The 27,573-nt window shown below is 37.5% G+C and overlaps 2 protein-coding genes across 2 annotated transcripts in view; both read left to right on the forward strand.

The window, feature by feature from the left end:
• LOC124173199 overlaps positions 1 to 27,573 on the forward strand; it is a 195,115-nt gene that overhangs the window by 57,524 nt on the left and 110,018 nt on the right. The window lies entirely within an intron of this gene.
• Positions 2,041 to 20,177, forward strand: LOC124173204. Its single transcript, XM_046552741.1, has 9 exons — positions 2,041 to 2,533; positions 2,649 to 2,786; positions 5,304 to 5,471; positions 6,435 to 6,554; positions 10,883 to 10,955; positions 18,526 to 18,576; positions 18,775 to 18,872; positions 18,959 to 19,124; positions 19,696 to 20,177. The coding sequence occupies exons 1-9, from the start codon at positions 2,393 to 2,395 to the stop codon at positions 19,836 to 19,838; spliced, it is 1,098 nt and encodes a 365-aa protein (XP_046408697.1). The 5' UTR covers positions 2,041 to 2,392; the 3' UTR covers positions 19,839 to 20,177.

Consider the following 27,573-nt stretch of genomic DNA (forward strand, 5'->3'; position numbering starts at 1 on the left):
CTTTTTTCAGCAACTTAGTGTTGTAGAAGCATTTCACTTGAAGTGAAAGAACTATGATTCATTCATTTAAAAATTGTTCTGATAGGTTGCTCTAATCTTCAGTAATTATTTCGCATTGCCATCAACTTCCTGCTGCTCACTTATACTTAATTCATCCTTTTATGAATCAAGTTCTAAGGGTACTGTTTTTATATTAAATGGGTATCAATTTTCTGTGAAGTCATAATACATATCTTTCCTAATAAGTGAATTACATCAAGTAATGTGATAGCTGTCTTTATTACATACCGTCTTGGTTGTTGTGCAGTCTTGAGGTGCTAGTATTGGAATGATTGGGAGGCATCACCTCTTTGTTGAGGAGATTTGTTCATCTACGGCCATGGATCCATTGATCACAGTAAAGGATATCAAAATATGTTATATAATATATATGTTTCCAGCTTAGGAATATTATTGATGCTTACATGGGCATAGCCAGGACTACCTGGAGGGGGGGGGAGAGAAGGAAACCCTCCTCTGGGGGAAATGATAATATTTTATGCTATTTTGGGCCTTTAAATTATGAAATTCGTGAGTTGTCATGAAGCTGTTTTGTGAACAATGGTTAAGTAAAATAATTTTTTTACGTCAGTATGTTTTCCTTCAAAAAATAATGTTTGGGGGAGGACGTGACACCGTGGCTTCTCCTTAGGATGGTGAAATGCCCATGGTACGACGTGAAAGTTCTGGGCGTGATCAAGACGTCAGACGGTAGGGAGATAGCCAGTGCGTTAAATGTGGATGCGTCAAAAAATTGCTAATAACAGATTCCCCCTTGCTTGTCAGCTCTGATTTTTCATTTTGGTCGATGGTAGAAGTGGTCGGATTGTTTCATTTCAGTTGGCAATCTCCTCACATGCTTTACTTGTGTGGTTAATGTGATTTACTGGCTCAGTTACGTATTGCTGCCGTGTATGTGAATGCGTCAAAAAATTGCTAATAACAGATTCCCCCTTGATTGTCAGCTCTGATTTTTCGTTTTGGTCGATGGTAGGAGTGATAAGATTGTTTCATTTCAGTTGGCAATTGCCTCACATGCTTTACTTGTGTGGTTAATGTGATTTACTGGCTCGGTTCCGTATTGCTGCCGTGTATTTCGTCGTGAAAGATAGACACTTTTGCCTGGTGGCGCCGCCAGTGGCGATATTTGAAAACTGAATATAATGCGCGCGGAGCGACAACAATTCTAGCGGCGTACTTGAGAATCCTCTATTGTAATATTCGTGCAATCACAGGTGGCGATATATCGCATATCACTTGTTAGTAGCCAGCGCTATCATCACCGAATCCAGTAATTGAATCACCGAATCACCGATCACGGTGATTTCGAATATTGAATCACCGACAGTGACTGCTACTTTTCAGTAACGGTGATTCAATCACAGTTAGCGATATATCGCTCATCACTACAACAAACGGTAACGCACAGGAATAGGAGAGTTATAAACAAATGCCGCGAGTCGACACAAGTCGACGCGTGAGTCGCATGAATGGAAAGCACCCAGTATAAGACTGAGTTTGCCAATAAAATGAGTGTGATGTGTATTTTTATATTCCGGATATTTAAAATATTCCTACTTCTCTCATTAAAAAAAATCCATCATTTAAAAGCATCACTCATAAAATTCAAATGAGAAAATTGTTTTCTATGGCTTTCTTTCAAAGTTAATTTTGTGTCACTAACGTATTTTCTCAATATGTATAATTTTAAATATATTTTATAATTTAAAGAGACAGTTAGTCACCTCATCTACTCTTTTCAGACCTATTTTAAAGTTAATTTACCTATATGTTTTTAAAAATTCTATCGTTGTATAGTCGTTTAATGTGTCTCACTATCACCGCGCAACACAGAGCTTCATTCCATTAGCATTAATGTTGCTTGCATAGTCTTTAATGAGACTTAAGGTATTTATAGTCCTCGTCGACCTCTACTAATAGGAAGACGGCGGGGATCACAATTGAAATAAACACATTTTTTCTTCCATTAATATTCAGAACGCGCACTGATTGTAAGCCTGCTATGTGTTTGTGCCTCTAGCGGTATCAATTAAAACTAGCCGACAGCCAATGCAGCCAATCTTTGCTTGCATGATTATATAAATATTGCTCGTGAGTATTCTCGTTAATCGTCTCTATCCATTTTGCTGTGGTGTATTTTTTCTTTAGGTCATTGTGAGTTATTTTAATTTTAAAAGTTAAACAAGTCTTTCTCCGTGAGCATTCAAAATATATACTGTATTCATGAATGTAGTTTTCGCGACGAATTTGGAGATCTCAGTCTATTATGTGTAGATGATTTCATCGAGGATATAACTTATTTAAATGTTGAATTAGTGATTGAAACTAGAGCATGAATCGTACTGCCGGGATTGTCACGGACTTGTGCAGACTATGCATGAAGAATAATGATTATTATTACAACATATTCACTTCAAACGTAGCTTGCAGAGTAACTGTGAAGGATGCCATGCATGAATTACTCGGTTTGGAAGTAAGTAGCACGATACATCTTATCGATATTTATTTTTCATATTGATTTCTTTATTCTGTGTTATGAGTATAATTTCATATTCTTTCAATGTATAGCGTGTTGATTGCTATCTTAGGTTGCTGTGGGAGATGGTCTGCCTAGCAACCTGTGTCCAGTATGTCTGAAGAAGCTCACGGAATTTAGTGTTTTCAAAAAGATATGTTTAGAATCGGACGCAAACCTGAGAAGATTTGGTGGGAGCAATTACTTCAGGGTGAGTACTTACGTATTTTATTATTTGAAGACTGGTGCATGTATTGTTTCCCAGAACGTTAAGTGGGAGTCTTTGGTTTGCGCCGACAGTAATGAGAAATCAAGGTAGATAATTATTTGCGGACTCAACTTATTATTGCAGTAATTTGATCAAACTCAAAATTGTGGTTGATTATTCCCTTGATGCCACAACTTGAGAACTTGATAAATAAAATGTTGTATGACTGCTTGAAAGTAGTAAATTCAACTTTATTTTTAGAAGTACTTGAATCAGAGATCAAAATTATGTGGAGCATATTAGATAACTTAAAAGGCCGTCTTACATAGTTGACGAAATAGTGAAACTAGCCCAGTTTCCCACAAGCTGCGTTTCTCAATCTGACTCCGTGCAAAGTGCTTATTAACTTGCAGTTGATGTTTCAGTGGTGATAAGTGAAGATATTTTGTTGTCTGATTCAACTACGTGTTTTCAAAGCAATCAAAGTTAACAAAATGGGACATTCAAGATCGCAAATGACAAACCAAAAGGCAATATACCCACTAGGCTATGAAAAAATCCATTATAAAATACTCGCTTGGGTAACCAGAGCATGTTAAAATGTTCAAGGAAATCTCTTACCATTTCCGGCTATGTATGAGCTGTGATATCTCTGTAGATTACTTTCTTCATCGGTTGCTAAGCATAGGTTTTAATGTACGTAAAATATTATGTTTTTATTGAACTCTTGTTTATATTTTAATTTGAATTCCTGTGGTTTGCGTTATTGATAATAACATACCTGCTTACGGTTCAGAAACTTATTTTCCATTATCAAGGCTTTGAAACATCTAGTTGCAAAAAGTCCTTAAACGTTTTAAATTTTTTGTATAAATTTTGGTAAAAAATAAGAAAACTTATGTGATATATCTTTAATGAATCAATGAGTTTACTCTGTCAGTTAATTAGTTACCTACAATATTATATTTTCACTTTTATTTGTGCATCAATGTTGTATAATTCTAGTATGCTATATGCTCTGGAACCATCTATGTTTTTCTTTATTTGGTTAAAGAATATATTTTTTTAATAAATCTTATAGTCAAAATTATATTCGGTTTTCCAAATTTTTCTTTTATGGAATTCATATGTTGTTTTTTTCTAAGTGCATGGCTAAGATGTGTAATGGACTGTTTATTTCATTTAAAGATGACTTATGTGATGAATTACTATTTTTTATTAATTGAGATGGCTATCGTATGTAACAGTCTTCACATCCGTGGCTTGCCATGAGATAGGCTCCATTTTTTGGGGTTGTTGACAAAAGTGTTTTGAGTAAAATTTGCACTGGGTATTTTCATTGTAATTTTGATTTGTATGTTATTCCATAGTGTTTGGACTGGAATGGTTTTGCATTTTTTAAATAAATTTAGTTTATGCATTTTGGGTATAAGGTCATAAATTGCCTTTTTTGAGAATGCAATGAATTTTTTTTGAGATTTTTTTCTGTAATATTTTCTGCTTTATGCAGATTTCTTTGGTAAAGTACTTTTTCACATAAATTTAGGGAGCAAAGAGCTAGCTGCATTTACTTTGTATTTTACTTAGTGATGAGGTTTAATAATTGAAAAATCCATGAAATAAAAGATAGTGTCTGGCATGAATGGGTGGAAATCTTTGATAATCAGGTTATGAAAACAACTTGTCTGTTTCCATCCTATTTTATTTTCACTGACGATGGTTTCGGCAACTTGTGCCATTGTCAACTTTTCACCATGACAATGGCATCAGTTGCCGAAACCATGGTCGGTGAAAATAAAATAGTGTGGAAAGAGACAAGTTATTTAAATGAGCTGAATTGAAAAATCGACTGAATGAAAAGGGTTTCATCCACCAGACTATTGATGTGGAGCTGACAGAATTTCTTAGGTTCTTATTTATCTTTTTTCTCATGCCAAACAATATCCAGTGCATTGGCTGCTCTGGCAATACTCTCTTGACCATTGTGATTGGTCCCAAGTATCTCTAACTGCTGCGCTATCTATGACGTTTTGTGCCCATGGACATTATCTTCTCCTCTTGGGCGTTTCCCTACAACTCTCTCTTCCAAAATCAAGATGAGGATTTCATACTTTTTTGCCTCAGAAAGTGGCCACACGTGAGATTTACCTATTTCCTCCTAGATTTCATATTTGAGTTCATATAAACAAGAGGTCAATAACAATGGATATGCATCAAAAACATATTCCACATTAAACATTCATATTTAAGACACCACTGCTGAAAATATTTATTTTCTTATTCCAAGGTCCCAAGGATGTTGTAATATGGACTAGATGTGAGTCAGTATAGCAAGTATCATCCTGCATAATTTGGTGTCAGTAGTTGTTTGGCTTTTGAGTTATTGATTTACAGAAGCATGTCAATTTTTAGGTATTACCTGAAATGACACATTATAAATCCGGTATTATCAAGATTAGAAATATGCTTCATTTGATGACAATGAAGGAGGTGAGTTTATCACAGTTACTTTCTCCACAGAGTATCCAAGGGGATGAGGCAGCTGATGACGAACTGGGGTCTTCTGCTGACACAAAAGACTTCATTCAAGATGAGATACAAGGCACCTCACGTCTCACTTGCTCAGTGCAAACGACTGAAATATACATACCTGTGCCAGACTCCCAACAACCCGGAGCTAATATATTGGTAAGCTATATTCTTATCCGCAGTAAAACCTTAGTTAAAAGACCTTATTTTGTAGGGATTTACTATGATAAATGACGATATTTCTTTTGCCCAGTGTAACTGTAGTCATTTCTATGGGTAGTCACCAGCACATAACGAATTTTTGAGGGGCCCCAACGCCCTCAAAAATTTGTAATGGGTGTGAGGAAAAATGTTTCAGGCTTGTCGATTTTCCCTGGGGTGTCCAGATATCGAGATTTGAATTATCAGGGTTATAATGTTGATCATATGACCCTTCAAAAATGCTTAAATTACTTTAAACTCACTACTCATAAAATATCCTGGGGCGAGATCCCAGGTTTTGTCCCCCCCCCCCTCAATAATTTTTGTAAGTCGGCATCCTTAGGTGTAGGTCTGGTTCAGGTACCCTAGATCATGTTGGAGCAATTATTTCAAAATTGACCATATGTAGGGCTTGTTATAGCACATTTAGGGCGTGATCGATTCATGTTGGGGCTGATGGCGTATCAAGGGTTGGTTGACCCCATAGTGTCGACTGAGCATAAGGCCCTTATTCTAAGATAAACGTATACAAGTGTTTTCATCTGTATTGATTGATAAAATTCAGGACTTTTAAGTCCTCTCTTGTGATCAAGTTGAAGGAGAGGCATATATCTGGAGACTTAGGCAAAACGTGGATAGGGAAAGCCACCCAGTTGAGATGCAAACCTGCATCCTCTGGGTTGGAAGGTGAAGACTTTAACCGATTTTACTGTGCCAGGCAAATTCAGAAGCATTCCACACCAATGTGTGCAGAATAAACTAGTCATTTTATAGTAGTTGTTCACTAACATCTTGTGCAAAATACTTTGGCTTTCAAGTAAAAGAGTAGGTTTTATTGTTAATACTCATATGCATTAGCATTATTATTGTCATGTATTATTATTATGCCTTTTTTGATTGATACTCAGCATTGTCTTCTAGTTTAATCTTAAAGAGGAGAACGAAGACCCTCTCACTGAAGGAAATTATTCTGTGATGCACACAACAGATCCAGCCATAATTTCGACTGATGTCTCAGAGCCATTGGCAACAGATGACTGGGTGAGTGTAATTTTCCTTTGTTTGGTGCAGTTTTGCTACTGCATAACTTCAGTCCTCCATGGTATATTCCAATATCACTGAAGACTCACACACACTTCACGCGATCATTATTTGTCATTTCCAAATAATCACTACAGCAATCACTCTTGTTTGTTTAATCAAGTGATTTTCTGAATTGAGCATCGAGCGCGATTGTTGTTTACGATCACTATGAAGCTGAGAATTCTCATCACTTTTCCATCACTCGTCTGGTCACATTTTCTGTTGCTGAAACCTCATATCAGCCAATCAGAATGGTGACTGGTATGGAGAGATTGCAGCGCAGTACTTGTCAATCATGGGAACATCATAGAGCTGTGATATCAGAAATGATAGGAGAAGTGACAGAGGAAGGGGCTGTGTGGTTCAGAAAAATGATATCTCAAGCTGATACTTATCCGGTACGGAAAAGCGTTCACTCAATTGATCAGAGAGGGACAAAACAAATGATGCTATGATTCAGGCTTGACCAGAAAAACAAAAGCTTTATGCTTACTTTCTAAAATTTGAATAAGTAAACTTGACATGGGTCATAATTCTTCATTAGAACTATCATTGGCACTTGACATGTAAATTACAGAAAAAACTTTTGGGCTGCATTGCTATTCATATTTTGAAGTTTACTCATACATTTCCAAACAGATTCTGACCACTTTTGTAAGGGAGATCAAGGGAATTGAATTCCCAAAGTTTTTTATTTCTGACTAAAAAAGAGGCTTGTCTGAGGCTCCCGCATAACCATTAAATCCTTTAAACCGTAAATATGCCATTAATTTAGTCATTTAACCGGAAAAATTTCTGAAACTTAATTGTAAAACTTTGATTGATGGATCAAAAAGAATCAATACGACTATCATATTTCAAGGTCAATCACTCATTTATCTGCACACATATATACGAAGTGTATGTATTGGTCCGTGTTCCATTAAAACACATTGGCCATCAGACTTCACCAAATCTGGATAACCACTAACTTAGATATGTTCATTAACCCTGGTGAAATTTCAGACACTACCTAACTTCCGTGCTACCCTTCTCCCTCTATTTTCCCACTCACAACCTATAGCCAGCACTGAATTTTTCTAACCATTGGTGATGTCATAAGAAATAGAATTTTTATATCTGTGTTTGCATTCACGGAATCTGCCACATGTGTTAAATTTATAGTTGCTGTAAGGCCTGTGATTGTTACTTGATCAATGATTCATTGTAAAATGGTGCATCAACTGACCAAGAATTTGACAATATGAACACTATGAATACCTGGAAAAAAATGAATTTTATTACTAGGTTAAAGTGGGAACCCTGTGTGTCTTTCTTGAAAAAAAATCTTTCAAATTGAGCGACTCACTGCACTGAACAGGTTGGGGGCATACAGGTGCTATGATCACTCACCTTTTTCTTGCTGAGCAAGTGAGGGCTCTGATGTCATGGCACTTCCCACTTTTGTGAGCATAGATATATTTACTATGCTCTCTTCCGATGGCCACAAAGCAGAAGGAAGGATCATCATCACGAGTAAACAATCATACGATTGGTTTGATACAGCTCTCCTATCCTCTAGACATTTTTTAGCTAACTATTTCTTCTCTTTTACATCCTTAAAGACCTGTGCTATGAAACTCATTCAAGGCCCTTCCTTGCCCTTATTTCCTTCCACCTGTCCATTTACAATTGTGTTCATTGCACCATCATGTCTCATAATGTGGCCAACTGCACAATTCTATATTTTGCTAAGGGTTTTTAGAAGACTTGTCATTTCTCCCTCTCTTCTTAGCACTTCCTTGTTACATACACGGTCAATACCCTTTATCTTCATCATTCTTAGGTAATACTACATTTGACATGCTACCTCCTCTCGACATATCTGCTGCTGTCAACGTCCAAGCCTCACTTCCATAAAGAGACATACTCCATTAGGAAGGAAAATAAGTGAAATTCATGTTACCGATTGTTGCATATGGTACACTCACACTCAGTGATCGTGTTATGATGATCAACTGATCACTAAGTATAGTGCGGCTGAATACACCAAATGATTTGAGTCATTCCTTGGTAAATCGTTGAAAATGAAAAAAGAAAACATTAATGATGAATGATAAATTTGAAATGAAATTGGGTTACGTTGGTTATGGTCGGTTGCCTTTCCACTAAATCAGTTGATGATGCAGTTTCTAGCCGTTCCTGCCAAAGAAAACTTGTTCCCAAAAAAGAATTTATGTAAGGCGTATTCTTACTATATCAGATTTGGATATTGTGTGAACTGTAAAGGGGAAATTATGATGGGGACTCAGGATTTGTCGTTGACCATAGTGAGGTTATTTTGATGGAGCTTGTTGTAAGTATATAGTTGGTAGAGTACACAACTCGAGTATGAGAGGAAATGAAAAACTTGTTATACCTCACCACCGAACAGTGACATTCAATAAATCATTCATTGTTGCTGCATGCTGTAAATGGAACAACGTTGACTTACCATTATGTAAATCATCATCACTCACCTCCATCTAGCAAATGCAATTTATAGAATACAACCGCTTTTTACATGAGTACAAGTCAAAGTAAACAGTGAAAACAGTATTTTGAAGGAATTCAAGTTTGGCTCAAGTCTTAGTCACACATTCAAGCATTGGACAAATATTCATTCACACATTAGTAGTGATTTCTTACTTGATACTTATCCTACCTTTTCTTGATAAAATTAATGTTTTTTTATCAAAAATGATGATAGATTATTGTACAATTTGGTGCATATAATTGTGATGCACAAGCTGTTAACAAATTTCACAGTTGGGTTTTTTGGGGTGGTGTGTACATAGGTATCAATGATATTGGGTAATAGGAATAATTTTTTTGGCAAATTCACAAAGCTATTTCTTTATTTCCATATCCCCATCTTTAATGATGCTGATTGTGGACTCATATGCAGGCACAGGCCTCAACATCTTCCCAAGGTGAAGAGGCGGATGTTAAATGCACAGGAGCCAATGTGACAGATCTTGACTCTATACTGGTGTTAGCCAGGAAAGAAATATCTCCCAAGGAGACTGATGCCACTAAGATATGCATAAAATTCTCATTCAATTTAATTAATGGATGAAAGTGATATCTGGGGGTAATCCTGTAATCCAAATTCTGCAAACATGGGCTATTTTGAAACCTTGATCACTATTTTAAAAATTGGGCACAATGTTCTGTAACCGATGCCACATGGCATGGTTTATGGGTAACCTAATATCAGTGTTCATGGCAGAAAGGTAGCTCATGCAATATCGTGTATGAGTGTGTTTGTGTTCATAGTGAAGCATGAATGGGCTCGATTGTAAAGTGTTTCCCCCTCCCCCCACGATTTCCCAATTTTCTGATGTCGTGGTTCTTCCATGTTGGGTATGTGACCGGTGAAATGTCACCATTTTTCCCCACCCCTCCATCCAAACAGCACCTATAAGCAGGGAATAGAGGGTGACATAATTAATACCCCCTCCCTCTACAAAATGAGAACATTCTTTGACAAACCACCCTCCCCATAGTGGGTATTCTAAGAAAACTTGCTTCTTTCCGGGTTTCCCCCACCTGCCCCAGAAAACTAAGCCTCGGTGGGTTATAACATCTGGACGAATTTCAGCTCATGGTGACACCTGGACCCTGGCTTCATTTTATATCCAAAGGCTGTGCCGGTCAGCTGAAGGTGTGTGCCTGTCATGTGAAGGAGAGGTAGAGAGAGAAGAGAATCATGGAGGATTGACTGAGATGTGAAGAGTGGTGAAGAAGGGGAAAAAGGAGAAGAGAAGGGTAGATTTCCCATGCCAAGAGGAATAACATAAACCCACGATGCCTCAAATTAAATATTTTCTCAGTTCACGATTAAGGAAGACACAGCAGCCAGCCGAGGAGGTCATCTGCATCCATGACTGAGAATCAATGAATAAAACAGTTATCCCCCAATACATCCCCCCTACGGTTAGAAGATTCACGAAGAAGTCCTCTATATCCCCCAATCAAGAATGAAAGAACTAGCTTTGAAGAAGACCGTTTGCCCCATATTAATTGTTCCATGCCTTTTTTTATTCTTTTGCCCTCCTGTTTTCCCCATGAAGGACTGTATATTTTAGTATTTAGGACTGAGTGTATCATTGGCTTGTGTTTAGGTCAATTGTTGGTGTTGTCACTTCATTTGTTTTGGTATTCGTCCTAGAGATTCACTCGAAGTTAATATTCTTGTTTCATAAAAAAAAATATTATAGAGGTATCACTTGTTTATGGTAAATCTGAAATCTGCTTACTTTCAGCCAACTGATAAGGGGAATGGAGGGCTGGTTCAGAATGGGACAATGGCCATGGAGTCTATGACGGAGGCTGTGGGTGAGTGCTCTTCAGTGCTTGAAATTGACTCTTCACAGAAAAGAGTTGTAGCTAATTCTGACATGGGAATATTAAAACAACACATTTCAGCATTCAATCAAATTTTGCCTACCTCCCATGAAATTTTTTCATACATTGATTCTATTGTCTATGTTACAGAGGAATTCATCAATATTTCAATAAATTTCACCGACATTTTTTATGTTTGTCTCGACCTTAAATCCTTGAGTGACAACTCGGCACTTTAACCACTGCGCTAATGCTCATTTTGCAGAGTGGCTCTTATGCATGACTACATTTGATCTGTAAATGTTTAACTGCATTTTAGTTTAAACAATTTGGTTAAATAACCCCAAATGGTGGCTGATTAAAGGGCAGCTTCCATTGGCACTATATATAACAGTAAAATGTGATTGAATTCTGAGATTCGGTTTTTGGACACTCCCCTTTGAAGGATAAAGCATCTGAATTTGTCTTCTATATATACTCTTTTTAGTTTATGTTAATAGTTCTTCTGGGGAATATTATCAGGTCGGCAAATGTCTAGTAAATGTTTCATCATGCTTCAGTGATATAAACCAATATTTGCAGTCATGTGCATTCATATGGGATTCCAGCATACTTTACTTAACAATTTTGCTATTGAGACTGGTTAATTGAAAATAATTCCCAATAAATACTTGTGAAGAATACTTAGCATATGATTCCTGTTCCCATGTCAATTGCTGTGTCCATAGACAAAATTAACATGGAACTTGTTGAAATGAGTGAAAATGGCTTGGTTTAATTATGATGTAATGGGAAAATTTTGCTTTGATACACAACCCATCCAATTCACTGTTTTGTGCTTTTGGCAACTGTGCTTTAGTAGGTGTAACAGGTAATCATGGAAGAACTGAAATATGGAAAAAATTTGATTTGGTTATAAATGGGCTAAGCATAATTTTAATACCTCACGGCTTCATCCAAAACTTTTAAAAGCAGTACAGGGAAGTACAGGGCATCACCCTCATTGAGGGTGAATATGAGAAGTTTGAATTATTAGGATGGTAATTTAACTTATTATTTATTTCAAGGCTTAGGGGCCTATTACGAACGAGAAGGCGGTGCGCACGGCCGGGCGGAGTTTTCGTTCCGTATACAGTGTCACACCGTCCCTTGCGATTGCGAATGGTCGGGTCGGAGAGTCACCGCCAGGCAGAGAGACTCTCTAGGGGTCGGTGAAGAGCGATGTGGTGGAAGTGACGTTTGTATGAAAAATTCTGAGCTCCTTCAACCTGAAAATGCTGTAGCCCATGGGAAGGGCTTGTGGTGTTCCAAATCTGCGGCAACTTTCTAGCAGACGAATATTTCGGCAACAGTTGTTCCACTACATCTACTTAATACCCTGCGAGCCACCTTTAGGGTGTTTGGCAGGGGGTGATCAATCACCAGCATGCAGCATGCATTTGGACTCCCACATGCTCACCACACCGTCCAAAAAACGTCCCGTATTATTACAAACTCTACTATTATATGCTGTTAGAAATAGAATATCGAATAACATATCAGATACATGCATTAAGTTTTACATAGGTTAGTAGGCTACACTACAAGTCATGCAATTTTTACGAGTTCTATTGCTGCCATTATAATCTCTTATTGATCGTGGAAAAAATGACGTTCAGAATCTGTCTGTTCTGCGATCTATCTCTCTTACTTTATTTATATGATCTGATCTTCCGTAGTACGTTGGCATCTGCAAGATATGATTAACTTCTTCAGAAAAGACACTGCTCTTGAATTTATCTAAAAGGTTTAGTCTATTTTTCAATCTACGGTCCGACAGAGATTCCCATCCGAGGTAGTCAATAACGAAAATAGTAGTATTTATGGATTAATAGGGATGTGTTTTACGTTAATTCTCCTTTAAAAATTAACAAATGAACAAATTTTGCTCTTTTATTCGTACTTGTGGGATAAAAAGTTGAATAAAACAATAATTAGCTGTGCCACGTGGAAGAAATATTTTAAAAAATCACGTATGAGCAGACGCAGTTAGTGGCAAATTGCATGACAGGCCATCGACAAATTGCGGTAGAAGTATTTTTAGTGCAAGGTGAACCACTAATTCCATCAGAGCTATGACCAAAATGCGCATTCTAAAAATTACATGAAAATCCACCACCGATACTTACCCGGAGAGCACAGACAATATAACACTCAACATCTGTGAAATGACAAAGCATCTGTTGCTCTGCATTTCTTTCGTTAAAGAAACGGGGTATGGAACCTAATGCAAATTCAGAGAACACGAAAGGCACATTTGAACAGTGAAAAATAACTTTTTGGCTATTATATTTGAAAAGCCATAGAGAATTAAAAACACAAGATATGCACTTCTGGTTACAAGAAAATTTTATCTCAATGCAATGTGACAGAGTTTCGCCATTTCTTTGGTTTATTCACGGTTACACAATCACAGCAAAACAATGTTCCCACAATATAAACATGTTTCACTGTATCGTGGATGTAACATGTTATTAAACATGTTACATTAACATCTGTTACATTACATTGATGTGTACATATCTTGTGTTTTTAATTCTCTATGGCTTTTCAAATATAATAGCCAAAAAGTTATTTTTCACTGTTCAAATGTGCCTTTCGTGTTCTCTGAATTTGCATTAGGTTCCATACCCCGTTTCTTTATCGTGGATGTAACATGTTATTAAACATGTTACATTCACGATCTCACATGCATGTGAGATCGTGAATCGGTTCCGCGGCCAACACACACACACAAGCTACAACTTATTTACAAATTGCAGGTGAAATCCACAATCGATTCAAGCTCACACCATTATAAATAAAGGGAAATAGGCAAATACGATAATCAAAAACTGGAAGTCACTACCATTCTTATATTCATCACGTATACCTTACAATCAATAGCTCGCTATGATGAAAACTACTACTGAATTACTGATTTTAAGCCTCACATTATCCCACGCAAGTGACACAAGTGACTTTTCTCACTACAATTCCTTGGTACGATTGATATACTTTTATTAACAAATTTCAAACATAGCCTTGTACTTGATAGCTTCGTCGTGAAACGTAATCTCTACGGAGTTAAGTTTGGACCAAGGTAACACAACTGAATAACGAAGGTTAAAAAGGCCAATGACAATTTTTAAATTACTACCAGACACTTCTCGATAGCGTAATACCATTTTTTACAAACCAGTCACAATGGAACACTGATAATTACAGCTCTTGGCAGATATTTGTCATCCTAGTCAAACTTAGTGCATTACAACCACTGGCACTGTGATTAACGGTAGTTGTCACGTTAAAAATAACACTATTTTGGAACAAAAGATGTTTGTAGAATCTCCAAGCAGCGAGCAAAATTTGAATTCACCTTAAAATTCAAGCAGTTATCACGTTGAAAATAACACTATTTTGGCCCAGAAAATGTTCGTAGAAATTTCCAAGCAGCGAGCAAAAGTTGTATTCACCTTACAATACAAGAAGTTGTCACGTGGAAAAAATACTATTTTGCCACAAAAGATGTTCGTAGAAATCTCCAAGCGGCGAGCAACAGCTGTATTCACCTTACAATACAAGCATAGGTAGTCCTTCATCATCACTGGTCAACAATCCTAGGATTGGTTTGACGCAGCTCTCCACTCAGTTCTCCTATCAGCTAATCTTTTCACTCCTACGTATTTCTTCTCTTTCACATCTCTCTTTACTTGTTCCATATATTTTGTTCGAGGTCTTCATTTTCCATTCTTGCCTTCCACCTGTCCTTCGACGATTGTCTTCATCAGTCCATCATGTCTCAAGATGTGGCCTATAAGGTTGTTCCGTCTTCTTATTAAGGTTTTCATGAGGCTTCTCTTCTCTCCTACCCTTCTTAGGACTTCCTCGTTACTAACTCGGTCGATCCATTTGATTTTCATCATTCTTCTGTAGCACCACATTTCAAAGGCCTCTATCCTTGCTTTCTCCGCTGCGGTCATTGTCCATGCCTCACTTCCGTATAGGAGCATACTCCAGATGTAGGTTCTTATAAATTGTTTCTTTACTTCCATATGTAAGTTGTAAGCAGGTCTCTTAAAGTAGGCAGGTCTACTTCCGCTGTAAGCAGGTCTCTCTTTTGGTGGAATGCTCTCTTCGCCTGGGCTATTCTGCTGATAATTTCTTTCTTGCTTCTCCCATCACTAGTTATTTTGCTTCCCAAATAACAGAATTCATCCACTTCTATCAGTTTTTGCCTCCCTATTTTAATGTTCGTCTTGACTTCTTCTCTTCTGCTGCATACTAAGATCTTGGTTTTCTTCGTGCTTATTTTCAGTTGATATCTACTCATTACCCTACCCATATTAAGCAGAATATTTTTCAAATCCTTCTCTGTTTCTGCTATAACGGCTATGTCATCGGCAAATCTTAGCATGCTTATTTTTTCTCCATGGATATTAACTCCCAATGCCTTTTCTTTGATTTCCTTAATGGCTTTTTCAATGTAAACGTTGAAAATTACGGGTGACAATGTACAGCCTTGTCGCACTCCTTTCTTAATTCTTGCTTCTTCACAGCTGGGCCCTGATTTTATCACGGCTACTTGGTTTTTGTATAAACTGTGGATGATTCTTCTGTCATTATAAAGAACCCCAATTTCCTTTAGCATTCCAAGCATAGTGCTCCAATCCACGTTATCAAATGCTTTCTCTAAGTCCACAAACGCAACGAATGTTGACTTGTTCTTTTCCATTCTCTTCTCTATGAGCAGTCTTAGGGCCAATATTGCTTCCCTTGTGCCTTTGTTTTTTCTGAATCCAAATTGGTCCTCATCCAAATACTCTTCTGCTTTTCGTTCTATTCTTCTATAGATGATCCTTGTCAGTACCTTTGATGCATGTGTAGTAAGGCTTATGGTCCTAAAATCTTCGCACTTCTCTGCTCGTTTCTTCTTAGGAATAGGGATTATAATGTTCCTCTCGAAATCCTTTGGTATCTCACCTGTCGTATACATTTCACTAATGATTTTGTAAAGCTGGTTCAACGTCTTCTCTCCTGAATTTTTGATTAGTTCTGCAGGAATGTCATCAATGCCAGACGCTTTATTTATCCTGAGGTCTCTTACAGCCGCATCAAATTCCGATCTTAAAATTGGGGCTCCCATGTCATCGTCATCCACTTCCCTCTCGTTTTCGATAGCATTCGTTCTGAGGCGACTTCCTTTGTACAAATCTTCCAGATATTCCTTCCACCTCTTCCCTTTTTCTTCGTTTTCAATCAATAGTTCTCCGTTTTTGTCCCTAAGGGTATTACATCTTACGCCCCTTTCCTTAAAGTGGTTCCTCACTATCCTATAAGCGGCCTCTACTTTTCCATGTTGAAGATTGTTTTGCACGTCTTCGCAAATGCTTTTCATCCACGTTTCTCTATCCTTCCGCGCTTTACGACATATTTCGTTCCTTATCCTCTTGTAACGATTCTGTCCTTCCTCTGTTTTCGCAGCCTTGTATTTTCTTCTTTCTTCAATGAGATCTAATACTTGTAGAGGTAGTCCTTAACGACGAATTTTCCTGTACCTATCCAGAAATGGAAGAAGTTTTTGCATATAAAAACATAGCGTACATTTAAAAATTCCACATTGTTCTAATTAAATAAATGAATAAAGATCAACTTACAATAAACTTATCCATCTCCAACGGCCGTGGCTCAGACTGCTACAACGATGTTATTTAGGTATTATAAATTTTTTGTTCAACTGCTCCAGTTTTATATTTTATACGCTTATTCCGACATTAATATTAAAAGTAACACAAAATATGAGGGCTTCCGAGTCTCTATCGTCGGATATTTTGTTTTAAAAACGCCAGCTTGACCCGAAAAAGGTGAACAAACATCCGCCATCAGGGGTCGGTATCTCACCACCGGGGTAGCTGACCGTGGTAACATATCGACCCCCAAGCCGTGGTGTGACACCGACCGGTGGTCACTCGTAATCGCTCGGGGGCGGTAAACGTGCTTCGGGGTGGTACGACACCGCATGCGGTGAGCCGTTCATAATAGGCCCTTTAATTCCGTTAGGCACAAAGGGATGTGTGTTCCCAATGTGGCTTTGGAATTTCCAGAGTCCTATTATGTTGCTGTGATGCGTCATAAATAAGTCAATATTGTGTTAGCTACCATGTTCATCATAATTTGTTGATTTCAATATGAAATGATGTTGCATTTGTTAAATAAATTAGATTTCATTGTTAGGTGTTTTAGTGTATGTATATATAGATGTAGGTTTGGGAGGTTACCTGGTATTGAAATAGTGTATAACTTGAATTCTGGAGAAGAATTACTGCTCAAAAGTTTAATTACATCCCCAAATAAAGTAGGTACAGTGACCAGTGATAGAAATGGATAGTTGGGTTGTGGTAGAGTTCATACCGGCCAATGAGGGTGACATGCCAGATTGCAAGGCAGTGCCTACTACGTGGCTGTGGGAGAGTAAGGGTACCATGATGTATTGCTACCCTAGTGGAATGACTGATAGGCAGATTATCTTCATCATTGCCAGCCATGCACTGTCACACCCATCTTGGAGTAAGTTCAGGGTTAGAAAATTTCCTAAGAGTGTTTGTGGTGAGCAAATTTGGTTATTCTTGGAATCTTGTTATTAGTTGAGAATTTTGGCATAACTCTCAGGGAATTAATTTTAGTACAGTGTCAAATTTGTTTATGGTTTTGTCATGATTTCCACTGTCATTCTTATCTAATTATTTTCGCATGAAAGATTATAACCTGTAAAATTCTTCACTTAGATTCATACGCGAAGGCCAGAGAGCTGGAGTTAGTAGCCATTGATACCTCTGATGTGGATGCCGATGAGGTCCTTGGACGAGGTCAAAGAGGGAATAGGGCAAAGTATGAGAGTGATGATGATAGTGATCATTGCCCGAGGAGGAAAATGCCATCTCCTCCAAAGATGGTTAAATGTGAAGTATTAACTATGGTTCTTTGTTATGCTTATTGACTGCTTTGTGATTTTGCATTTATACGTGATGGTATATAATGCTTTGTATATAATATTCATTCCCATGGTGTAATAGAAACCACACCAAGCCAAAAATCTGTGCTCGTTCCGCATAATGTAAGGACTTCAGAAGCTGCTGCAATTTTTATGGAGAGTCAAGGGCCCTCTACAAGCTGTACTTCAGCCATTAATGCTGATACCAGTACCTCTTTAGGTTGGTAATTCACAAATTTGTTTTCAGAGTTGGATTCAGTGCATAACATGGTTTCATTTTTCTAATTTTGCAAATACTACTAATCAGTATTGGTTGTTTCTATGAAGTTAGTTATGTTAGTCATGTTTTCTCATTCTAATATTCATTTTCTGGCCTCATAGGTGGTGGAGTGAAGTAAGTATTTTATCTTCATAGAAGCAAATGTCTAACTGCGTAGTCATAAGTCTACTCAAATATTAAGCCAGTATATTTTATGCTTTCCTTGGACATAATGAGATTTCTATTCTCTTCCTTCTGCTTAGTGTTCCATTCAAACTTATTTTGTATTTCAGATAAATTTTCCAGTGGTGGGGCATGCAACTGTGGCTGCAAGGAAAATAAACGTAAGTACTCAACTGTATTCTTTAAATTATGTGGAAGTTTTAAATAAAATTGCTTTAAGCGCATCTTATCTTTTAAATCAGGTTTGATTGACGTTTTGCTAAAAAGAGTGGAGACAACTAATGTTCTCCTACTCGAGACGACACAATCACTGGTTGCAGCAGTGAACAACCTGAAAGAAAGACCTTCTTATTTTCAAGGGGTTCCAGATGTTGAACTGAATTTCCCGTTGAGGACTGTCGAGGACTATGAAGTAATGGAGAATGATCTGAAAGACGTGGCATTCAGGGAGTTAGTGGTAAGTTGAGGAGATGATTTTCCTGTATGACAGCTTGTTTAGCTATTGCTCTCACTTCTATGTCTAACGATCCCTTCACTTTCCAGAAAGGGGTATTGAAGATCCAGGGTGGGGCTTCACTGGTGACTGCCGTCAATGGGATATTGTACTATGCAGTGACGGATGCTTTGGGGAAATGTTTTACTTATAAGGGAGTCCCAGCCCGGAATAAATTTAGCTTCAAAGATTCTAGGCTTGATAAATTGATATTTGGTAAGTAATGCATTGGCATTTATATTTAAACCCAATGAATTTTTTCACCTCATTAGTTTTCAGCAGGTTTATTTTGCTCACACTGCATTGTTTTCTGCTGTTCTCAGTTCATAAAGGAGTTAATGTGAAATCAGTGTAAACTAATAACTTCTGTGGAGCAATCATCCAAATGTCAAGTTGTGGTATTCAATATTTGGATTGGGTCATGGCATTTTCTTTCACCTTTAATTAATAACACTAAAGTTATTAGAGTACTATGTAATGTCATTTTTAACCATAAGATAACTTCATTTACCTTCACTTTCTATTAAAAAGTGACATATCTCATGGAAATATTATATGAATTATATCTCATGATCTTAAATTGTTGTATATTGTTTGGACTTGTGAAGGTGGTTTTCAAATGCAATTATATATTTAGTTTTCAAAAGTTCACAATGGTAGAATCCTTGTTTCTTTATGGTTGCACTCTTGTTTATCTTGTTGCCATTGGGTTTTGACTTGTCAGCCTAGTGAGAACAAGATGTTGTGTGTGGGAATTTTATGGCACTGAATTCTTTTTTCATTTCAGAAGTGATACAGGGGAGACCAAGTTTGGCCAACCACTCTAGAAAAGAGGTTGGAAAGGCAGTGGCAGAGTGGCTGCGGCAGGCTGGTGCAAGGGACAGGAGGAAGCAAGCGAAGGATGCTCAACCTCGATTAGAATCATTGTAATTTAAAATGTTTGGAATTTGTATGCGATGTTAATGGAACTTGATTAGATTCATTGCCGTTTTAAACGCTGGGCATTGGTGTATACTGTTCATAGTTCTATTAGATTCACTGCACTTTAATAGAACTTGATTGGATTCATTGCTGTTTTAAATTCTTTGAATTTGTGTATACTGTTAATAGAGTTCTATTAGATTCATTGTACTTTAATAGAACTTGATTAGATTCATTGCTGTTTTAAATGCTTGGAATTTGTGTATACTGTTAACAGAATTCTATTAGATTCACTTTACTTCATGTTTGGAGTTTGCATAAGATCTTAACAGAACTCAGTTACATTAACTGTAATTTGAAAAACTTGGAATTTGTATGTGATATAAATAGATATTTGTACCTTTATAATAAAATATCATTTATTATGAGTCATGTTTTCTCAATCCAAATAAACAATCTTTTTCCTTCAAGTCAGTTTATTATTGCATTGTGGTTAGTTAATTTTTAAAGATTTTGCTTATTGGGTGCTTGATTATATAATTCTTGTTGGAGTTAAGGGGTGAAGAAGTAGAGATATTATTGTGGTGGTCAGAGGGTTTTCCCTTGAGGGAAGCATCCTCAGTATATTTCATTAATTGTAACGCAAAGGTTCCTTGATAAAAGTTCAAATGAAAATCTACTATAATGTGTCCCTGGAAAATCTAGATACTGAAATCTGTATTTAATCCCTGAAAAATCTGTAGCGTGGGGCGAGATATTTCATGTATTCAATCTAGATATAATATGATAAAAAGAAGACATAGCAACACCTTTGCAACAGATAAAATCTAGATATTATTGAGATTTCGTGGATTTCAAAATACGAGTTTAATACAGATTTAATCTTTGTGTTTGTAGGGATAGAAATAATTGAGGAATTACAATTCAAAAACTAATATTAACGCAGACAGCATAAACAACCTTTCGTATTTATTAAACATGATAATGAAATGGAATTCCTTAAAATGTATTATTTAATGACAAATTAAACTTCTAAATAACCAAAAACGGCGGTTGTTGGGTGTATACTGACTTACGTTGAAGATATGTGATATTCAGGCTTCTTGAGATACTGCTATTTGGACAAAAACGTAATATATAAATAAGATTTTGAGTAGTGATGGGGTGAAAGTTAACTCCTACATTTTCCTTTGAGCATTTTTAATATGTCTCATATTCTTTAAAATAATAAATTTCAATATCAGATTCTCCTCAATCCCTCCCCTCCCTCTCCTATTCGCATTCGCTCTCTGAGTTTGGGTGCTCTTCCGGAGATTAATCAATACATGGATTGAAAATATGAGGACTCCAAGTCTGGACCAGTCACCGGAAAATATCTTCATTCGCGTAACGACGAAATATTTTTCTGGCAGGATGCTCGCGCAATTTTCTTACACATTTAACTCACGATTCCTAGGCATCTTCCGACAGTTACCCAATTGGTAGAAGAGCCGACACGATCACATCTGCACCATGAATCAATACTATGCATTGTGGGAGTCAATGTAGCGTCTTTTATAAGATAGACTTCTGCACCATTCCTTGCCCCCACTTATTTTAAACGAAGTCAGAGGTTTAAAAACTTTATAACAAACGCCCAGAGAACCCTATATTACCGTTATAGTACCAGGATAAAACAAATCTGCAGTGCTTTGAAGGTTGCGAAAGACAACATCACGGATATCAATTATTTTATTCAACCAAGTTTAATTCTTCCCTAAAAAAAGTTTTATCGCTAACAAGCCCGCAATCTTCTCTCATCGAAATAAGCAAATTTCATATTCACAAATAAACAAGCTCAAGTTTTGCCTCCTCATCTCCGATTAATTGAAACAAATCTCTTGAAATTCGTTCGAATTCCTTTTTCTCGGGTCAACGTTTTTCCCTTTTAACTCCGGCAGTTCTCTACGCGAAAAATCAAAACTTTAAAACTCTTGTTGAATAATCGTTGTTGTGTGGTTGTCACGAATTAATGAATCACAAGATTTATAGTTATCCAAACTCTTGAACTTCCTTACGAGATCACTACAAATCACAAAAAATATTACCAATAGAGTATTTGTCAATTGGCGAAGGGCATCGACAGAAAACGTTTAACTGAAGAGTTCCAAACAGTTTCAATCGAAACTTGGAAAGGGTTAAAAAAATATGATTAATCTATGGGTACCTGGGTCTTACCCATTTTAACTTGAAGAGGTATGGTTGGACCGCATAGTAAGAAATGTGATATATTTGAATTTTGTGCGGATTTGCATTCTAGCGGCGGACCTACAATCAAACCTATCCAAGTGAAATTAGAGGGAGGGTAAAAACCACATCTCTTAACACTAAAAAGACCGGAGGTGGTCAATTAACCGTTCGCGATTTTATTTCGCGCAATTTTTTGTTATTTTCCGACCGATAACGCTGAGATTTTTTTACTTTTGACATTTCGGAACAATTAATCAGAAAACGAAATTTTTTGTGTGGAAAAAAATCATGTCTAGAGAAATGTCATCTTTTACCTAGGATGACCCCGGGCAGTAAATTGAACGTTTTTTTTATTTTATACCGTAAATTAGCTCTCTTTGCCGATCCTTGGTGTCAGTTTAATCAAATATCATATCGTGCGCTTCAACACACACGAATCCTACTCAATTTTGATTCTCATGTCTTTACAGTTCATGTGAACACATTAGCGAAAGCAAAGTATGTGTCGTCGTAAAGAGTCACCACTGAGTCCACCAGGCATTCTTTGGGCAGTGATAACCATTCATTCAGCTGAAATTTATTGTTGCGTTCGTGCGTAGCAGCTGCCAACAATGCCATATGCCGTCTGACATAAAAAAACACGGATATTTCCAACCACCTCCCCGTCAACTTGTTCGATTTCACTCCGTCTTTCTTTCCCATGATCGTTCCTTCTTCTATTTTTTTCCTTCACTATTCCTCCAGTCTGCACGTCCCATAGATATTTTCTACAACGCGCTCATTGAGCATGTTTAAATATATTTCTGGGTCAATCGGTTCTCCCTATGTCTCTCTCATTGTCCCTTCGCACTTGGTCTCTGGAAGACATCTTACTGAGAGGTTTCAGTTTAATCACAATCTCAGAGGATAGATAAAATGGAATACCTACATTCCGAAGCCTTTCTTTTCTACCTCCTTGAGATTCAAATACGCGTCTCATTCTACAACTTAGGTCACATTATCTAAGCGCTGCCTCTTTACTGTCTCGTAGTCTACCAAGGCGTTCTTGATTCGTTCAAGATTCGAGTTTGTACAGAGTTTTTTTGTCATAGGGCGACGACAGTTTCTTCTGGATCCCACTGGGCGTCTTTAGAAGTGCCGACATTGGCATTTTGCATCTCCTTTGTGCCACTTTTTCTTACCCAGAAAAATTCATCGCCTTTTTTATTTAAATGGGCAAAAGTTAATGTATTTCGATGTTCCAGGAAATTCATTTCATTTAAGCACTAATAAATGTATCCTAAATGCATATTTGAATGCCGTGAAAGTAATCACAATATTTGCAAACGTGCTACGAGAGTTAAGAACATACATACCTTGAGACCAACTTTGTATTGCTTCATTTGATGCTTTCTTTTTTATTTCTTCTTAAATATATATATTTTGACCCAGAAAAATTCAGCAAAAAACGTGTTCTGAAATGCTACTTCAGTTTTGAAACATATCACGTATTATTTTTTAACTATACTAGTGATACACATTTTTATTTTACAGAAATATTTTTGATGTAATTGATATTTTTTGTAAAGTAAACACTTAATCTGACCGTGAAAATAATCAGAACATAAAAAGTAACCAAAAAACTTATACCCTCGTTACGTAAAAATATTGAAAGGAAACGAATGAGAGAGCGCAAGAAAAGGGCGAACGATCAATTGACCGCTGGCAGTCATTACAGGTATGCGGCTTGCCCCGGACATTCTAGTGTTAACACGTGTATTTTACTTGCAGTCAAACTGCCTCTTTTGTAGCAGTCAAGTCAAGTTGGGTGGTGCACCAATGCGAAACAGCAGAATGTCCCGACTATGGACAGCTTCCCACTTCCCTTGGGTGCAGCAGGTGTTCAAGTAACGGGTCTCCTGCCACTTCGGATCGGAAGGAAGGAAAGCCAACGGTGGGTTTTCCCAATAGTAGTGCAAGCAGCATGTCGTCTTTACATCAAAAGATTACCAAAAGGCGATTAAAGTCGTGCATGCATGCGATGAAAGAAAAAACTTTCCTCCTCCTCTCCCTGCGTCGGAAAAGCGCTTAACATCAATCGAGCAATACAAATAATTTATCGTTACATTTAAGAAGTTTGGATAGTGATAAAATAGAAAATAATATATAAAATGTTTGACTTCTTTTGATAAGTGAATGGACGATCTACGTCTGTTGAACAGTTGAAAGAGAACAAATTCCCCACGGCCGTACTCTTCGGTGGCCAAAGTGGGGGTTGGGAAGTATGTGTGTGTGTATTCGCGGAAATTTGTTCCTTAGAGCAAATCTGCAAGGTGAGTGTTTGTGCTGCGCGATTGTTTGGTTTCACGATGATTTAGCTTGATTTCCGCTTATTACCCCCCCTGTCAGCCTTTTAACTTCCCAACCCCCTCCCCACTTTGCCCACCAAAGAGTACGGCCTTGTGGAATTTGTTCTCTTTCAAATTAGCTTCTTACTTTTTTAATCTTTTCAATGAAATATAGGAAGACACATTTGACCACGAGACTACTCTGCGCTGATGCCTGCGTGTTGACGCTCGTGCGTACGGCGGATACGCACGAAGATAGCTGTTATTCGTTCACTTGCAAAAACTTGCAGCTGCTTTTCTTTACCTTATTTCTTTACAATACTGTTCTTTCTTGCCACGAACTTAGTTTTCCGCGCAAATCGACGTCACTTTTTTATAACTCAACATGTATGCGATCTTTTTCGAAAACATTTACTCCCTTTCACTCACTCCTGCAGCAGTCGTCACCATCCCTAAAAGGTTGATATCTAGATTTTATAATAGCATATTGCCTATATGCATATAGTACGAAGTTGTTTTGACCAAAATTATTGGCAGAGTAAGGTAAAAAATTATATATGAAGCAATTTTCGAACAAAGAAAAACAGAAAAAGCACGTTTCCGTTAAAAAAGTTCAACAGTTATGCAATATATCTAAGTTAAAAAAATTTTCATAAAAAAGGAAGCATTAAGTGTGGTACCCCAGACATATCTCAACCTAACTCTCATAGTAAAAGAGGGATTTAAAAAGTCCATAACTATTTTTGTCAACATTTTTCTGGATCCGCACCGCTGTGCGGCGCTCTCTCCCACCATTTCAATTTCCCGATGTGTTTTGCATTCCTCTCCCTTCTACTCCCTGTTGAGCCCCACCTAACGCGTCGTTACCCTGTGTCGATTCCCGACCCTTCCTTCACCACAGACACTCGCTAATCCCTCAATGGGACACCGAAACTCTCTAACCCATTCATGCTCTCTCCCATTTTTCTTTTCCAAATTCATTAGGTTTTTGTCTGCCCTTTCTTAACCTCGCCCTCTTTGATGAGCTCTCCGTCCTCCCCTATTCAGTAATATTAACATTTTGTCCAAAGACCTGTCCACGGATAACATTTAATTGCCTTCTTTAATTGTGCCCCTTTAAGTTTCACAATGTGGCTCAGTACCACGTCTTCCGACAAAATACCATTGGCGATATTAAATCTCAATTTTGCCTATTTTCCAGTACCGCATTGAGGGAGGCAGCAGTACCTTGTCAAACGAATCATTATAGACGCATATTATTAGCATGCTGAATATGAAAACCCCACCAACCTCCATTCGATATTCGAGCATATCTCTTCTCACAATTTCGCCATAATCCGTGGTGGTTGAGTGAACATTTTCGTGACGCTATTAACTTCAAAGCCTATTCGTTTAGTTTATGAATATATATTTATGGGGCCCAAGGCCCCCCTGAAAATTCCCTCCCTCTTCCGCCAGGCATTCACACTTCGATCTTTGACGTACATTAGACCGTTTCATTACTTGTTCACAGCTCCATGTTGTAAAACTGTTTTAGTGGTAATGATGAAAGCCAAGTAGAAGAGAAGATCGATGGATTCGTGTAGGACGCAGATCGCCAAGCTTGAAAGAATCCCTCTTATAGGACCCTGCCGCAAGGTCCCGATACCGCATGCTGGTAGGAGAGACTATTCTCTCAGTCCGAGGCGAAAATCGTCTTCCCTCAGCCGGAGGCCTTGGAGGCGGACGGAGATTTAGGAAGAGGGGAGGCAGGGAAGGAAGGGGGAGAAGAGAGAGAACTAGAACGACTTTGAACGAAGGATCTCTTGCCACTTGCTCGCAACTCCGGGGCCATTTATCGGCTCTTTCAGAATTAAAACAGTCAATACGATTCCCTCCTATGACGTTAGTCCTCTATTATACTTACTTTATACTTTAGATCTCTCTTAATCAATCGTACATTACCATTAACTTGACAGTTTCATAAAAATTACATAGAAGCAGTACATGAAGTAACATCGATCAGACAAACATTATTTAATCATACAATTAGAATTAATGCCACAGAAAATTATCCTTGAGACTAAGTTCCTCAAACTTTATCAAAAGTGTTGAAATGAATGGCTTTTATATAAATGCAGCGTTACGTCGTTAAATCTTGGAGATTGTCCACCTAAGCTCAGACATAGGGAACTCCAATCGTCAGTCACAAGCTGGTTCAGGGAAAGACTCCGCAAACAAGAAATCAGCACTTAAGAAACAATTGCCAAAATATTTACGAGATATTTTCAATCAATATCTATTTTAAGTACAAGTATTCAAAATCAGATTTATTACAGAAAACAACGGTGATAACTAATGATCCCATAGGAAACATTACCAAACTAAGTACCAGCTGTATAATTTTTCTAAAATAACCCATGTCAGTCGCGCCATTCATCCACCACGAGCGCCCGAGCAAAAGAGAGGGCAGGATGATGCAGGATTTCCGGAGGCAGGATTTTCCGGAGGCCGGACTCTCCGGAGACGTGAGTTACCGAGACTTCGCCGAGTCGAAGGGCCTTTGCGCGATAATCCTTGGCGCGAAAAGTCCTTAGCGGGAGAAGTTCTGCGGATAAGTTCGGAGGAAGTTCGAAAAAATTTCTGGGGGGATACGAGAAATTTAGGGGAGGGGTACACTGAAAAATGCCACATAAATTTATACACATTACTACCATTAATAATAGCAGTTAACGATAAAGGAATAATTTATTTGACCCTAGTAAACATAGTAGAGTAAATTTCCTTGAACATTTAGAAATTAGGTCACAGACCTAATTGAATATTATTGTATTATTTTGACATTATAAGGAAATTCGTTCATTTACCCCATGCCGATATCGTGGTAATGAGAATTTTTATCGTGATGACTAATTAACAGTAATTAATTAGACTACTAAGGCCTAACACTGAGTTTTAAAATGAGAGAAAACATAAATCTATTGAGAGAGTCTTCACAATCAATGCAACGATAAGGCTTCTGTCCTATGTACACGCATGTGTAAGACAAGGTTTCTTTTGGTAGCATAAGACTTTTCACATTCATTGCATGAATAAGATTTCTCCTTAGTATGAGTCTGCAAGTGACGGACAAGGTTGCCCCTAAAAGAGAAAGACTTTTCACATTCACCGCAGGAATAAGATTTTTCCTTTGTATGAATCCTCATGTG

Source organism: Ischnura elegans (genome assembly GCF_921293095.1).
Source record: "Ischnura elegans chromosome 13 unlocalized genomic scaffold, ioIscEleg1.1 SUPER_13_unloc_4, whole genome shotgun sequence".
Classification (NCBI taxonomy): domain Eukaryota; kingdom Metazoa; phylum Arthropoda; class Insecta; order Odonata; family Coenagrionidae; genus Ischnura; species Ischnura elegans.